At 38.3% G+C, this 17891-nt stretch overlaps 1 protein-coding gene across 13 annotated transcripts in view; it reads left to right on the plus strand.

Annotated features, from left to right (window-relative positions):
* Positions 1-5388: 5388 nt before the first annotated feature.
* The window catches only part of LOC134337823 (eukaryotic translation initiation factor 4 gamma 3-like), a 306969-nt gene continuing 294466 nt past the window's right edge, over positions 5389-17891 (plus strand). For 9 of the 13 annotated variants that reach the window (XM_063033102.1, XM_063033098.1, XM_063033106.1 and 6 more), the window contains exon 1: positions 5389-5736. In XM_063033102.1, the coding sequence (XP_062889172.1) occupies positions 5675-5736 (62 nt within the window). In that variant the 5' untranslated portion in view covers positions 5389-5674. Of the gene's footprint in view, positions 5737-6490; positions 6547-17891 lie in introns of those variants that run through there. The other 4 variants (XM_063033111.1, XM_063033110.1, XM_063033097.1 and 1 more) reach the window with 3 other exon arrangements.

Raw genomic sequence — 17891 nt, forward strand, 5'->3', positions numbered from 1 at the left:
CAAAATATTGAAAAAGGTTCTGAGATACACTGACAAAGAGAGTTGGTATAGACTTGATAAGGGAACAACACGCCCAATTAATATGATAGAATTTTCTGAGGCATTAACAAGAATGATTGATGAGAGTAGTTCATTTGATTACTCCACATGGATCTTAGCAAGATGTTTGACAGATGTACATGGCTGATTGATTAAGAAAGTAAAAACCCAGGAGATCAGGGGAAAGTGAGAAGTTGGAATAGGCATAGAATATAAAATGAGAGAAGTCATGCTAGAACTAAATAGAACACTAGTTGGGCCCCAGCTGGAGTGATGTGCTCAGTCCTGATTACCGCACCAGAGGAAGGATGTGATAACATTAGAGAATTGTCAAAGGTTTGTAAGGAAAATCAAAAAAATCTGCAGATGCTGAATTATAGTTATGGTGAGAGACTGGAGTTATTTTCTTTGGAACCATGGAGATTAACTGAAGATCTATGAGAGGTCAAAGCAAGATAAAAAAGAATTATCCATTTTCCTTAGCAGAAAGATTGTCAGCGAGGGGACAACACTTTAAATTAGTTGGTGGAAGAATCAAAGGGGAATTGAGGAATTTTTTTTTAAACCTGTTGTAAGGATCTGGAACGCTTTGCCTTGAAGGATGCTACAGGCAGTAACTCTTACCACATATCGAAAATATTCTGGATGAGCATTGAGAAGCCTTAACTTATAGATAGACTGAGGGTTCCACTTCTGTTCTGCATGAATACGAAGTGCAAAATGGACTCCAGCCTATAATTCTATAATTTGTGTAGCTAACTGGGAGATGAGCTCTGCTCAGGAAGAGATGGAATCCTAAAAGTTGAAGTTATGTCAAAAATGCAAAAGATTTTGTGAAATCCTCCCCTCTCTCCACCTTATTGTTCTGGCTTCCTCCCCCTTCCTTTCCAGTCCTGATGAAGGCCTGAAACGTCGAATCTTTATTTCTCTCCATAGATGCTGCCTGACCCACCGAGTTCCTCCGTCATTTTGTGTGTGTTACTGATGTTATATGGTCACTTTCATACCCACGTGTACTTGTAGTCAGTAGCTCCAGCTGGACTGCTCCCCAAAGGCTGAAGGTGCTATTGTCATCTGACATACTCATTCTTTGATAGCAGTCTCCTCTTCCATTACAGGTGAAGTTTAACCTCTGCCTGTACATGCTGCCATTACGTGATAGTACCGTCAGCATGTCTGCCTATGCTGTGCCTGCTCTACCCTCTATGCCAAGCGTTGCTGCTCCGAATAATCAGTTTACTTCTCCTCGAGAGCTTATAATATCATGTCTCTTAAGTCTCAATTCCCCAAATATATAAAATAACCCTTTCATTTACTGTCCTCTCCACGTACACTTTCCCAGTAACAGAGGAAAACAGTTATGAATGAGTATTAATTATTTATTGAGTCATAGAACCGTACAGGACGGAAACAGGCCTTTCAGGCTTCAACTCAACCACCCACTTATAATAAGTTGGTATTAATTTAATTTTTAATTTCCTCACGTCAATTTTCCCCAGATTCTACCAACTACCTATCCACTTAGGGCAATTTAGAGTGACCAATCAACCTACTCGCCTAGGAATGCAGCTCTATAAAACTCTGGTTAGGCCACACTTGGAGTACTGTGTCCAGTTCTGGTCACCTCACTGTAGGAAGGATGTAGAAGCATTGGAAAGGGTACAGAGGAGATTTACCAGGGTGCTGCCTGGTTTAGAAAGTATGCATTATGATCAGAGATTAAGGGAGCTAGGGCTTTACTCTTTGGAGAGAAGGAGGATGAGAGGAGACATGATAGAGGTGTACAAGATAATAAGAGGAATAGATAGAGTGGATAGCCAGTGCCTCTTCCTCAGGGCACCACTGCTCAATACAAGGGGACATGGCTTTAAAGTGAGAGGTGGGAAGTTCAAGGGGGATATTAGAGGAAGGTTTTTCACTCAGAGAGTGGTTGGTGTGTGGAATGCACTGCCTGAGTCAGTGGTGGAGGCAGATACACTAGTGAAGTTTAAGAGACTACTAGACAGGTATATGGAGGAATTTAAGGTGGGGGGTTATATGGGAGGTAGGGTTCAAGGGTCGGCACAACATTGTGGGCCGAAGGGCCTGTACTGTGCTGTACTATTCTATGTTTTATGTTCTGTAATGTGGGAGGGAATGAGCACTTGGAAGAAAATTATATAGTTACAGGAGAGCAGCTAGCACCCAAGGTCAGTATTAAACCCAGATCTCTAGCACTGTGAGGAAGTAGACTTACGAGCTATGCTATACCCATCTGACTTTTTCTGAGTTACATTAACAACCTTTTACTTAGGATCATTTTAATTTTAGCTGGCTTCTGGATGCACTGATATTTTTAACCAACTAATTTTTAACTTTACTCCTGCATGGCAACCACTACACCACAGTTTCCAAATGTATCTCAATAAAACAACAATAATTTTACTCCAAAGTAAACAATAAACCCATAAGGCATAGGAGTGGAATAGGCCACACACCCCATTGAGTATGCTCCGCCATTCCATCATGGCTGATTTATTATCCCTTTCAACCCCATTCTCCTGCCTTTTCCCCATAACCTTTGATGCCCTGACTAACCAGAGAACATATTAACCTCTACTTTAAATATGAGTTGGTCTCCACAGCCATCTGTGCTAGTAAATTCCACACATTCACCACTCTATAAAGAAATTCCTTCTCATCGCTGTTCTAAATGGGCGTCCCTCTATTCTGAGGCTGTGCCCCCTTGTCCTAGACTCACCCACTATAGGAAACATCCTCTCCGCATCCACTCTATTCGGCCCTTCAATATTCAATAGGTTTCAATGAGATTCCCTCCTCATTCTTGTAAACTCCAATGAGTACAGGCCAAAGCCATCAAACATTTTTCATATGTTAACACTTTCATTCCCAGAATCTGTCTTATGAACCTCCTCAGGACAATCTCCAATGCAGCACATCAGTTCTTAGATTAAGGGGCCCAAAACAGCTCACAATACTCCAAGTATTGTACCTTATAAATCAATGCCTTATAAAGCTTCAGCATCTCATCCTTGCTCTTAGCTTCTAGTCCACTTGAAATGAATGCTAGTATTGCATATGCCTTCCTTACCAGCAGCTCAACCCACAAGTTAACCTTTAGGGAGTTCTGCACAAGGACTCCCAAGTCCCTTTGCGCCTCTGATTTTTGATTTTTCTCCCTGCTTAGAATATAGTCTATGCTTTTATTCCTTCTAGCAAAGTACATTACCATACACAGTATATTCCATCTGCCACTTCTTTGCCCATTCTCCCAATCTGTCCAAGTGTTTCTGCAGACTCCCTGCTTCCTCAAAACTACATACGCCTCCACCTATTCTTGTACTACTGCAAACTTGGCCACAAAGCCTTCAATTTCGTCATCCAAATCATTGACATATTACGTGAAAAGAAGCAGTCCCATTTAACATTTGTTCTTTTTTAAATTTCTATTTTTTACAACCAATTTCATAAAATTTACATCTGATTTTGGGGACTGAGGCCATGTCTGGGCATTGTGGCTGAGAGGCCTGGTAGTCATGGGGCTGAGAGTCAGGCCAGGTTTTGATCAGGCCTGCTGTGGGAACACCAAGGCCTTTGAGCAGAAAATCCTACAAAAGGTAGTGGATTCGGCCCAGTACGTCACAGATAATGCCCTCCCTACCACTGAGTACATCGACATGAAACAAAGCCACAGAGACCATCATCCATCATCAAAAATCCCTACCGAAGTACAAGAGCCTCAGGACTGCACCACCAGGTTCAGGAACAGTTACTATCCTCAGGTTCTTGAACAACTCCTCTCATTCTATTTCTGGTGTTCCCACAACCGATGGTCTCACTTTAAGGACTCTTTATCTTGTTATTTCATGCTCTCGTTATTTATTGCTATTTATTTGTATTTGCATTTACACAGTTTGTTGTTCATTGATCCTGTTTACAGTTAGATTGCTGAGTACGCCCACAGGAAACATAATCTCAGGGTTGTACGTGGTGACATGTATGTACTCTGATAATAAATTTTACTTTTGAACTTTGAACTCCAGGTGAAATCACACCGGTTAAGAGTCAAGGAAGAGCTCAGGGAAAGTGGAGTGAAATCATGTGTGTATAATTGAGATATTCTTGAAGAAATCAGTAAATTTGGTGGATAGTGCACAAACAACTATCTGGACCTGAACCCCAATAAGATGAAGGAAATGGTAGTGGACTTTAGAAAACAACAGTATACAGTCCCAACCCAGGGATTAAGTGGCCAGGTGATACAGTGTGTTGGAGAATACAAGTACCTTGGCACAACTATGGATAACAAAATCACCTTTAATACTAATGATGGGCTGATACCTTCCAAGAGCCAACAATGGTTATTTTTCCTTAGGAAGACGCGGAAACTTCAGGTCCAGCCATTGATTCTCCAGAGGTTTTATAAATGCTTCATTGAATCAGTATTAACCTACAACATCATGGCATGGTTCGGAGCAATGAGTACTATCAGCCTCACCCCACTCAACAGAATTGCCGGAATAAGTAGTAAAATCATTGGCCAGGAACAAGAATCACTCAGCAGAATCCATAAGAGACGGACAATAAAGGCTCAGCAAATATTAAAGGACATTACACATACACTTCACACATAACACACTCTCATGCCATCTGGAAGCCACTACAGGTCCCTGCCCATCAGCACTAGAAGCGCCTTATCCAGTTTTGTGTCTTCCTCCACTCACCTCAACACCCCATTTTGAATATGTACAATGCCTAGCGCCTCTGACAGCAAAACAGTCAGTTTTATTATCTGTATTTGTACTTTAAATTACATACATTAGTTTTTAGTTTTGATTATCTATTGTGAGTATTTTATACTGTGTTTAACTATACATAGTGTGGTGTTGTGCTGTTGTCCTTACAACTGCACAAACGAAGTTCTTCACGGAAAATAAAGTGAATTGAATTGAAAAAAAAAGTTCATCCACTTCTGTTCAGTCCCATCTTCTTCTTGTTTAGAAAAAACAGCGTTAATTTGCTTGATGTTACTATTCATCTGGGATGTTCCAAACATGTACGATACAAGTTCTTCCTGCTAATAATGAACGTGGACTGGAAATTTCTGCTACTCCTATTATACATAATTAGTACACCTTGCTATGTAATAACCTTGAAATCTAATAAGAGGGAAACAGGAATTGTCCAGATGTTTAATCGCTGCGTTTAGCTGCAGGGCAGTACGATTCCGGAAATAGTCGAAGACCGGGAGCCGAACCTTTCCGAAAGTTACCGAAGAGCCGACAGCGAAGTTTTCCGGAAGTTACCGTGCAGCCGGCACCGAAGTTTTCCGGAAGTTGCCGACGGCTGCCGGGCGTCCGTCTTCTCGGACTGAGAGCGGCTTGGTTCGCCATGTTGGTTTGTGTGTAAAAAATCGCTTGCATCCGTCCTAAAGCCTGACTTTTTCACTCTAAGGACGAGTCCTGCTGCTAGTTCACACTCTGGGCCATCTACCAATGCTATTATTTTTGTGATTTGCAGGTAAACTCACGTGGGAAACGTCCTTCTGAGGGAGGACACCCTGAGGTACATCTCTCTGTCTCTATACAACAAAATCCGCCTGGTTTTTCTTTTTTTTTGTCTTCTTCAGCCTGAAATGAGCTTACCACAGAAAGCCAAACCACAGCCTGTAATAAGAGGACTACAACAGCCTGCTTCGTATCCTTCACTTTTTGGGAAACATTCAATTTATCGCTATATAATCCAAAAAAAAGTAACTTAACTGAGAGGATTTTTACCTTTTTGTAAACTAATGTTGGTATTTTTTTTAGGAGCCGGGTAGCGTTGACACAATAGGCTTAGAACTAAAACCTTAAGGTCTGTTTGGTTTCTGGGCACTTGTTGCAAGTGCCGATGGATTCAAGGTTTTAAGATTTTGTTTCTGAGAAAAGGGTTTGTTTAAATGGTTTGGAAAGGGGTTGCTTTGTGTTTGGGATGGTTTAAAGATTGTTGATTGAAGGGAAGGAGTGTGAGAGAAGGGGGGGAAAAGGTCTCAACGACGAACCGAGAGCAATCTTGTTTCGATTTTTGTTTTTGAGCCCCCCTCCCCCATCCACATAAAACGTAGCTACACATACAGATATCTATCTATCTATCTATATATTTACAGTGTTTGAAATAAAAGTCTCGCTTACATTTTTTTTGGGAAAAAGAACTCTTACTGGGGAGCCGGTGAAGGATAGGGTCCCTGGTGAAGATTATATATTTCTGGTTGAGCTTGTGAGAATGTTTCTTATTTTTTTTTCGTTTTTCATATGCTGGTATGTGGCTTGAAAGCAAAATATTTCCCTGCAATTTTTTTTTTGTTGGGAAATTGTTTATTAAAAAAAGCTGTGGTGGGGTTAAGGATCGTGTGTGCATGACACGTCTTCAGAAAATGCCGGTTACTGACACACCAACTCTACTGCAGTCAGCCTGCAGCTCCGATTTGCGGCTCTCCATTAAAAACTGCAGCTGGATAGCTCACAGGTCTAATTTACATTTACAACGTGTTTTATATAGGTTTTTATATTACAAAAAGGTGTCAGATGGGCATTATGGACGCAATTACTTGCTCTGTGCAACGACATTTAGTGAGTTTTCTGTATGGATCATATTTCATATTCAGGATTCCTGTCTCTCTGTATATAGGTTGCGGTGTCTGACCGTTTTCATTTTCTTTTTGGGGAATGTTTCATAATGTAAACGTGTGCCTTTCACGTTACTGGACTGGCGACAAAGGCCCGATCAAAACGAAGGGTGTTAAATTGCCAAAGCTGAATTTTGATTATTATAGTGTAGTGATGATTTCAGTTTTATTTATGTTTAATTGTTTTTCTGATTTATGGTTTTAATTTGATATTCGTAGAAATCGGTATTACAGTTGTGTGTTTTGATAATCCTTCCTAGAGTGGTAAGGAAAGCAATGTTTTGTAAATTTTCTGAATAAATCGTAATGTTTTGAAATAAAAGTGTACTTTGGTACAATTGCATTTTAAATTATAAAAAAAAGACTGTGAAAGAGATTCATTTCAGCCAAGTTTATAGCTATTAGGGATGATTCAGTGGTTTGCTGTGATATTGTTGCCTTAATGGGGATAATGAATGGAGATACAACTGTGGTTTGGATTTAAGCACTAGATTCTTGACAGGGTGCACAGAAGTACACGTTTTGTAGAGTTGTGCTGGTGTTGAATTTCCTTTTTAATATTTTTCTTTTTATCTTATTGTATTTAATTTCTTGTGCTGGATATGTGTCACAAGCAATGTCTCATTTTTCATCTTGGATTGAATTAAAATTAGTTGTTTGATACTTTCATGCCATATAATTTATAGAGTTCAAAGTAATCAATTTGCATGGAGGATGATATTATATTATGTTCTTGGAAAAGTTTTGTTAGGCCTATGTTAAGGCTGCCACCCAAATGCTCAGCCAGTCTCTATAGTAGAAACTGGGCATGCTCAGACCTCAGGCATTGGTTTCCTGCCAAATAGCGTTTTACTGAACTGAATAAGGGACTTCAACTGTTGGATTGTGTGTCACCTTTTAACAGTCATGTGACACAGTCACTGTCACATGGCATGCAGACACATCTGCAGACTTCCTGGTAGATAAATTCCTTGGGGCTGACTGTACCCCATAGTTAGAATTTCATTTGTTTAAATCAATTAATTCAGTAAATATTTGGCTACACTTGAGCTGTTGCATGATTTCTGCATTAAAAAATTTCTGCTGTTATACTTTGTGTGATCATTTCTGTAGTTCATTCATTTACATAGCAGTGGAATTCTATGTGGGTGCAGTTTAGCTGCACAGAGCAATATTTAGATTTTTCAGTATTTTGATCCTCATATTTGTTGAGGATGAAGGTGAAACCAAGTTGTTGTTATCTGCTTTCAAGGTTAGGACTGAGATTGCAGCAAACGTAAATGAAATTCTGTCAGTTGCATCATGCTGCACCAGTACACCATTTAATCATCATATCACAATGTTGCTGTGTGATTGCAAGTAAAATTTGATGAATATGTAGAAAAAGTGACATAGCTCTTTTATATCTTGTTTGAGAAACAATGATCTTTGCTGAATGTCTCATTCAAATGGCAGCAACTCCAGAAGAAAACTTCAGCCTGAAAACTTTATGGTTTAAGATTTGCACAGGATTACTCTCGCAGAACTTGACAGGGTAGAAGTGAAGTTGATATTTTCTCTAGCCGGGGATCACAATCTCAAAACCGAGGTTGGCCATTCAGGAGGAAGATAAAGAAAATTTTCACTCAGTGAGTAGTAAAGCTTTGGAATTTTCTATCCAACAAGATTTGGGGCTATTCACTAAGTATGTTCCAGACAGAAAGAAAGAGATTTTTAGCTATTAGTGAATCAAGGAAATTGAGATTTTTTTTTGCAGGAAAGTGGTTTTGAGGTTTTAAAAAAAGGCTTTAATGTTGCTTAATAATAGAGTGGTGTGTAAACTTGTTTTTTTTTACCCCAGAAGACTTTCAAGTTGATGTGTATTGCTACTTGAGTATGTGAAATTCTTAGCTTGCACAAAGTTTTTAGTTTTACTTTTGTGGAAACATTTGTGATGATAAATGGAATGAAGTACAGACTTCCATTGGTTAGAAACGTGTGGTTAAAGGTTCACATACTTTTTTTGCTCAATTAATTTACTCAACAGAAATTAAATAACTGTATTTGTGGCTGAAGTGACCATATAGCTGAATGTTTCTTTAATCAATAAGATAGCTGGCATATGGGAAACATAGATCTAAGAGAAATCGGGATGACTGAGCTCACTATTTTGTAGTGAGTTATAGTGGAAATTGTGATATAAACAGATTCAATCATTATGGATTTAATCTGACTTACAATATTGACATTTAAGTTCTAGATTATATATGTAACCTTAAAGTTTGTTAATAACATTCAGTTTATTTTAAGCTCCTTTTTGTTGATAGCATAGAAAGTCCAGTTTCTTGTTACTTAAGTTGCAAAATGGATTGAGACATATGAAAACCTGAGAAAATAGTGACAGCTGATGTTTCATTTTTTTAATGTTATATCTAAAATGGGAATGGATGCAGTGTGTCTGATTGTTGTGTTTTTGTTTTATCATAGTAAAGTTAGGAAGCAGATTTGATTGAAGAAGGGCACCTCAACTTGGTATTGCATTCCATACCAGTATATGTACCCGGTGTTTCATGACTATTAATGTACACAGGGATACTTTTTAAATGTGAAAGTTTCTGTCTTTGCCACCTTTTCAGACCATGAGTTCCAACCTCCATAGCGTGCTTTGGGGAAAATTCTTTTTCTCAACTCTCCTCAACTCCTCCACCTTCTTTGTGAAATGCCCTCCAATGGAAATTAAGTCATTCATATTTATAATATATGGGGCTCTCAGGATTTTATATACTCAATTAAGTCCCCATTCAACCTCCTGTTGTTCAAGGATCCTTCCTCATAGCTAAAATTTTGCAGTCTTGACAGCATGCTCATAAATCTGCACTTTTTTTTGCAGCTGCATCTGCGACAATAACAATATGTCGGACTTGAGCTGTGTTCAAACTAATGATGTTCAAGCACCCCCTTGTACACTTGCTTCCTATGCCTCAGTTAATGCATTTGATCTCTTGTGGGACTCAGCAATGAATACAGGGTAGAGCTCAGTTGTCTTGGGCCCTCTGTCTTACTTCAGCCACAGCCAGCAAATCTTATGCAGCCCATTCATTTGAATTGGGTGCTGGACCTAACACGTTTTGTTTTTGTTTATGTTCTTCATTTAGTTGCTGTCAGTTATTATTTTTTTTTAACAAATACACTTGAATTGTTTCTTGAATATTCCTGATCCGAGACATTCAGAAACCTGGAAGAACCTTCACAGCTCTAGGAGTGGGGCCTTGGGATCAATGAAAACGTTAATAAATTATACAGAACTTTCCAATCTGTATTATGGAGAAATAGGCATGAATTTGAACAACAAACAAAATGGTGCAATTTTAAGCATGATCCATTAAGCATGAGTCAGGTCTTTAATTATGTAGATTTGCTTTTTTATAGAAAAAATCCTTTCCACCTTTTTTTTGAGCTGTGGTATTTCACTTCTTTAGGCCTGCATTGAAGGGTATGTTTGAGGAGGGCTAATCAGCAACTGATAGATTATCTTTGTATATGTTATTCTGATCGTATATGCCCATATAAAGTGGTTTACGTACAGTATGACAACTTCCAGCATATTTGGTACTCTGTGGTAGTTTTGGAGGCTGGTTCTATAAATGTCTTCAGGAGGTTGGCAGCACTATTTCATTTGGGGTATTATGACCAATTGCTCTACTCCAGGTCATGTTAAGAGATGAAGTAGCATGATGGATCTCCAATGAAGTGATTTCATTGTATGCTTTGAATCTAGTTTCTTCGCGCTCGGACGAAAATTATTAATCTATACCAAGAGTGAAATACTTTTACAGATTATTTTTAACTGACACTTTTTGTTTTACGGGAGAGTTTTACTCTTTTTTTTTACTTTTAGCATGTTTAGGAAATTGATGCTCTGCTGTATGCCTTGTGTTACGGATATACTTTTCTTGCAACAACACTTTTCAACAGTAACTGGCCATCTATTAGATAATATTTGTTGGGATATGCTGCCTACAAATTGTTTACAAGGCAGGAGAAAAGATGTAACAAGAGGAATAAAGCTAGAGGGTACAAAATAATAAATGGACACATCTCAAGCTTTGTTTAATTGCACCCCAGTTGCATTGGGGAGGGGGAAAGAAAGATAAATTGAGGCAGCCTTTCTCTGTGCTGTATAACTCTGACTAAATAGAAGTAACCGAAAACCATTACAGATAAATGGCTTAATGGTGACATGGTTTGAGAACTGAACATTGAAGAGTGTGTGACACTTGGAAGGACAAGGTAGAAGGGAAAAAATGGAGTGTTCTGCTAATTAATGGTCTTAAATTATTCTTCACTATTGCATTAAGTTAAGGAAAGTAGGATATCAAATGAGTTTGGCTGGAGAGGAGAAATAATAAAGGCAAGAAGTCACTTGTGGTCTGCAGGCCCCTTAATGAGCCACACTGTTAGATGGGCCTTGTTAGAAATAGCCAGTGGTGAATTTTAATCTACATATAGATTGAAAAGATCAGATAGGCAGTGGTAGCCTAGATGAGGGTTTCATAATGTTTTTGGGATTGTTACTCAGAAAGCATTCTCTGCGGTCAATCAGAGGCATGCTATACTAGAACTGGGACAATACTTCGAAATGGGATTAATTAATCTGAAAGAATATATTCGTCATAATGTGATTGCATTTTACACTCAGTTTGAGGAGAGAAAAGAATGGAAAATGATGTTGTATTTTACACCTAAATCATCTTCGGCTGTCCATCGATTTCAATGTTGACTGACGCCTTGCACAGTAATAAGACACAGTGTCATTACACCTGAATAAGTATAACTCTGACGGGCATTAAAGCAGAGCTAGCTGAAATGTCCTGGCAAATAGGGTTGAGATATGTTAATCAAGATGCAATGAGATATTTAAGATAATTTTTAAAGATACACAACAAGTAAGAAATATTCCATGGGAGGGTCTACCATTGTGATTATCTAAAAATGAGTTAAAGCTAGTATCATACTTAAAGTAAAAAAACATATTCTTGGGTCTTGGTAAACTTAATTAAGAGAAGTAGCTTGTATAATAGTTGATGTAAATCAGTAAAAAGCTACAGATGCTGGAAATCTGAAATTAAAAAAGCTAGAAGAGCAGCAAGTTAGGCAACATCTGCAGAAAGGGAAACAGTTAAAATTTCAGGTCTGGGGCCTTTTATTGACATGTGATAAATAATGTTTTAATTGTTCAAAATTCCCTAGATTCAGGGCAGGTTCCAATAGATTGGAAAATAGTTGATGTAATTCGTAGTGTATTCAATAATAAAGGAGACAAAGACAGAAACTATAAGCCTGTTACCACAACGTAAGGAAAATATTGGAAAGTGTCATTAAGGATATTGTAGCGGCCACCTTCCAAGGTATAGGGATGCCAATACAGGTATCCCCAGCTTTTCGAAAGTTCGCTTTATGCCACTTTGCTTTTATGAAAGACCTACATTAGTACCTGTTGTCGCTAACTGAAAGAAATCCGAAGAGGATTTTTGCTTTAATGGAAAAAGGTGAAAAGTGAAAATAGCGTTCCGCGTTTGTTTTACAGCGAGCCGTTATAGAGGCAGCGCGCACCCTGAGCAGCGAGAGTGGTGCTGTCAAGCTCCTTCCCCGGGAACTACTCTCATCATCAAACCACCATAGCTTTGAACTGTGTCTGTGAGCATCTGTGCTTTATCTCGATTTATTTTGTGTATCCGTTAGCAAGGTGTGTCCTAAGTTATCAGAAAAGCATAAGAGAGCTCGTAAGGGTGTTACGCTTAACGTAAAACTGGACGTAATTAAACGTTTCAATTGTGAACGAAATAAAGACATTGTGCGTACGTTGAACTTGCCTGCGTCCACCATTCGTACTATTTACACGCAGAGAGAAAGAATCTTGAAAGCTCCCGATGTTACTATTGGTTCTGTTAGTAGCAAAGTGGTCTCTTTTAGTTGGCATCCAGTAATGGATAAAATGGAAAGTCGATGACTTGAGTGGATTGATGGGTGTACAAAGCGTGGTGTTAAGTTATCTTATACTTAAGGAGAAATCAATATATAGGCTGTGTATTTATCATATCATTCCTGTTTTTACTATATGTTAGTGTTATTTTAGCTTTTATGTGTTATTTGGTATGATTTGGTAGGTTATTTTTTAGGTCTGGAAATGCTCAAAAATTTTTCCATATAAATTAATGGTAATTGCTGCTTCGCTTTACGCCATTTCAGCTTACGGAAGGTTTCATAGGAACGCTCAGCTTTTGGATAGTGGGGGAAGCCAGTATTACTAACAAGCCTTGACAAGACTACACCTGGAACATTGCCGAGTGTTGTTTGATGAATCTGTTGATCCCTGAGAGAGTTTTGTAAGGATTTTTCTCTCAGTTTTCTAAACTCTAGAAAATAACCAGGCAAGGTGATCAAGATTTTGTGCAAAGAAAATCATGTTTGACTAGTGTAATGCCCTGGTTAAGGTTTCCATTGAAATGTTGTGAGGTAGTTTATATTAGAAGTTTTGTTTTGTATTAGCAGTGTGCCATTCTGGAAATTGTGTTTTGGCTTTGGCTAGGATGAGGACACATGTTGTCCAGCTTAGGAATGTGAGTCAGCCAGTCAGGATTGTGGGATGTGAAGGAAGGTTTGAGGGAGCTGTGGGGAAGAGTTTTCGGAAGGACAGTAATCTGGTTTGAGGTCTTTTTGGCAGGAGCTGCAGAGCGGGGCACACAAGAAGATGCCACAGAATGCCATTGGAAGGAGAATCCTCGTTGCAAGAAGTGCTTTGTGCACATGAATGGCTCCAAGGAGGAAGGGCCAGTACACCTGAGAGCCAGTTTGCTCAAGGTGGACTCTGAGGGCAGTTCTGAATGTAGTGGGTCCTTTCATGCAGACCAAGGGTCCATGTGTGAGTAAGAGGTACACCCCTGAATACTGCAGCATAAGCTCCAATGGTTATGTGCACATTGGGCTGGTTTAACTGTAATGGGCTCTTTTCTTTTTCCTATTAACTGCTTGATAAAGCTGAAATTGGTAAATATACTTCCTTTATAATTTTATGTGGTGTACAACCTCTTATTTCTTGCTGACCTATAACTGTGTATGGGAGGTATTTACACAGCATTCACTCAAATCACAGTTCCTTTAATCAGAATATTAGGACATTCTTGTTTGGTTGAACCCCAAATCATACTGACCCTAAACATGTATTGTTTATGAGAGGTAGCCTTCTCACTGCTGAGTCAAGTGAGAAGCTGCAGCAAGGTTTGCATACGGGCCTGGTAAGCGGGTAACACTAGTCTATTGGGGTTCATTGGAAAAACTGTGTCCTTTGGATAAAGGGTAACTATTAAATGAAGAAACTTAAATATCCAGGTTGTTTCTGTTCCCGTGATGCTTTGACTGTTATTTTAGGAAGTAAAAGCCTAGGGTATAGGAGATTTGCGCAGATAGAAATTTTGCTAACAGGAAATAGGCGTAAGTGAGACTGGCTATCATTGTTGACATGTTGTAGCAACTGGTGTGCCTTATGGATCAATGTTGATACCTCAAATTTCTAAATGTTACATAATGACCTGGATGAAAGGATTGATGTTTTGCTGCTGACTATGCTGATGACACAAAGTAGAGCAGACATAAATCTATAAAGGATACAGATAGGTTAAGTGAGTGTGCAGAGGTTCTAACAAATGCAGTGTAATTGATGGGGGATGGGAAAGGTGAAATTGTCAATTTTGGCAGGAAAAATGGCAGTGGGAGTGAGATAAAGCATATTGTCAAACATGTGAGATTGCTGAGCTCTGAAGTACAGAGGGAAATAGATATGAATCAAGTCCTTTGAGCCAACTCCACAATTCATCAAGATCATGTCTGTTTTTTCTATCTCGGCATCATTTTCCTGTGCTATTATCCTATGACTGCTTTCATTTTCGGAAATGTATTAGTGTCAGCTTTAAGTGAACTCAATGACTAAGCTTGCACAACACTTGAGGGCAGTGAATTCCAAATCTCTGCATGAAGAAATTTCTCTTAATCTAAGTCGTAAATGGCTTAGCCCATTTTTTGAGAATGTGACCTTTGGGTCTAAACTCCTTCTCTAGTGGAATCATTCATGCATCTTGCCTCTTGAGGTCTGTAGGAAGTTAGTAAGCTTCAATGAGATCACCCCTCATTCTTTCTTAAATGAAGTTCTTCATGCATCTTTGGAACTGGCTTCATCAAAGACTTCGGAGTTTTTCAATATATTTAAGGTAGAAGTACTGGCACTCCCTGGGTTATGAATGGCCTACCTAGGCCACCCATTGATAAGAATGAACTAACATATATTAGATTTAAAAGTCTGACATGTGTTTGTTCACATAAACACCAAACCTTTTTCTTCTCTCCACTTTTAATATTGTTCTTATCAGACTTGCGTGTTTTTGATGCCAAATGTCAAGTTTTAACACAGTCAGCTCAGTTGTGATGTTATTTGAATTTTAGAGCAAGATTGATGGCTGAGTGACTTAGTCCTGCTTCTAATTTGTATGTACCTTTGGTTATATTTGACAACATTTTGATACTTTTATTTATTGGTGGTATCTGAATACAATTAATAGATGTTTTTCCCATGAAAATCTGACCTTTTTTCAAAAGAGCTTGCATTCATTGGGTAAATAATGTTCATTGGCCATGCTAACCAGAAAGTTATTCGTTTGCACTTGATATTTGAGAAATGTTTGTAAACAAAAGCACTTATCAAAGTCTTTATTAAAAGCCATATTTTATGCCAGGAGTTTAGAAAATTTTAAAACAACTTTGTTGCAGCTTTTGAATTCCTTCTTTAAAAACAGGCTAATTGTTGGTTTGATAAATATTTGGATTTATTTTCTGAGAGCAAATGTAGTTCAGCACTGCACTTTAAAGTTATTGAAGTTAGGTAAGCTGCATATTCTGTATCAGTATTGGAAGTAGTATGGAAGCATGTTCTGGGAAGTAATTTGAAAAGTCTTTATTTTTTCCTTCATTGAACTAAACCATGAATTCCTTGGGCCACAGAGGATGAGTTGATATTACCATCTTTTGATAACATTTGAAGTTTTAATTCTATGTATGTGGCTAAATCAATTCCAGTTTCAAGAAAAAGAGTAAATTGAAAGGTTTTCTTCCCTCCTATCTTTGCAATACTCATAAATAAGTTTGTTCATCTTATTCTCAGAAGCTTTGTTTATTTAAACCATTGTTTATTTAAAGCCTAATACATAACTTTGGTATTTCAAGTTCATTTTTGTCGATGCATATGTCACTTGTCTGTAAATCTATGACTTATCTGCTTGATGGTGCCAATATTCCATCGTGATTTTCCGGAAAGAACCAAAAGACGCTAATTGAGAAAGTAAAAAGGGACTAAATGAAACTCGAGTATTTTCAGAAGCTCCTATTATTAAGTAATTTGTTGAATCTTCTCATTATGCCATTTATTGATCAAAGCTCAGGAAATTATTACTTTGTAGTGGTGCCGTTCCTGTCTTTTTTTTAACATTAGAAACAAAAGTCTTGGCTTAGGAGACTGGATGTAACCAGAGAAAGTTTGTGTACAGGGAATAGACATGAGTTTTAAGAAAGCTCTGCTTTGATGCCAAGTGATTACCTCAAGTTAAATGGTCTTGGATGAATCAGTGAATTTCTTAATAGTTATAGCTCCTAACATTTTGACTGCTGCATTGGAGATTGCTGTAACAGTACATTGAATCTTTGAAACACACACAAAATGCTGGAGGAACTCAGCAGGCCAGGCAGCATCTATGGAAAAGAGTACAGTCGACCTTTGAGACCAAGATCCTTCCTGCTGAAGGGTCTCTGTCTGCGTTGCTTGGATTTCCAGCATCTGCAGATTTTCTCTTGTTTGTGATTGAATCTTTGATTGTATTTTTGTTTGCTTTCCAGTTGGGCTCCAGAGATGAGGGTTGAGGATATGGAGAGATTCGAAAGCAAGGGTGGGAATGACAAAATCAAACATTGCTTATTTAGACACCAGTATAGGTTAGCATGAACGAAGTTTGTACACGAAGAAACTTTTGGATAAACTTCGTTTGTGAAGGAGAATGCCATCAAAATTGCAGCGAAGTAGTGAAGAAATACCAAGAATGGATGAGTGTACTAGCAGCAAATGAATTGCCAGACCGAGTAAACGGCCTGAAGATAATTGCCAAGGTTTCGTTATAAGGAAAGGGATAATAATGGATAGTGGTGCCGGTCTACTATTTGGAGAAAGTTTTGACAAGCAGATGGATTTGGATGTGCATAATAATTTTGTTTTTAATTTTATTTTCTAAATGAAAACAACTGAATATTTGGGAGCTGTGGAACAGCTTTTGTCAGCATTGTTATAGTTTGCTACCATTTTTAAGGATGGTCATTGGTACTGTCTAAAAGCCACTGTATATTATGTCATACCATTTAACCATATAAATAGGATGTTGATTAAGGGCACAATTTCAACCATTATGTGTGGTAGTAATGTGGTTTGTGATCAATATTTTTAATAACTGCAGACTTTATCTATGGTACAAATGTTTCTGAATTAGTTTTCTTTATTTCTAAGAACTTACTTACTAAGTACATAGTCTTTTCAGTCTTTGGGATGAGACTCTTTGGATGTGCTCTAATCATGTACAAGTCAATTGTTTTTTTTTGTCTGTCCACGTGCCCGATGTACTATCAGCTCACTGTTTTGCACATTGCCAGCTCTTGTGAACTTTTGTAACTCCTTACATCTTGGATAGTTCCTCGGAATTGGAGGTGATTTGCTTCCACTTCAATTCTTTAGGTTCTGAGTTGGAGTATATGGTATTGAAACCAAATGCTGCAAAACTTCAGCCAGAGAAGTCCCATCTGCAGCACCAGTTAATGTTTTGGGTTGGTGACCTCTCCTCAGAACTTTGGGGTACTTGTTGGGTCAGTTGCAGGATTGCTTTGGTGGGAGTAATATGCTCTTTCTGTTCTTTGCCCACGTATTACTGTTTTTGATTGTCCAGAACTCAGTTACATCAGAATCATGTTTAATATCACCAGCATGTGTCATGAAACTTGTTATGTGGCAGCAGAACATTGCAATGCACAATAAAAACTGTGAATTATAGTATGTGTATATATATGTTTAAAAAGTAGTGCAAAAAATAGTGAGTTAGTGTTCATGGGTTCAATGTCCATT

This window comes from Mobula hypostoma, chromosome 25, assembly GCF_963921235.1.
Source record: "Mobula hypostoma chromosome 25, sMobHyp1.1, whole genome shotgun sequence".
In the NCBI taxonomy this organism is placed as follows: Eukaryota; Metazoa; Chordata; class Chondrichthyes; order Myliobatiformes; family Myliobatidae; genus Mobula; species Mobula hypostoma.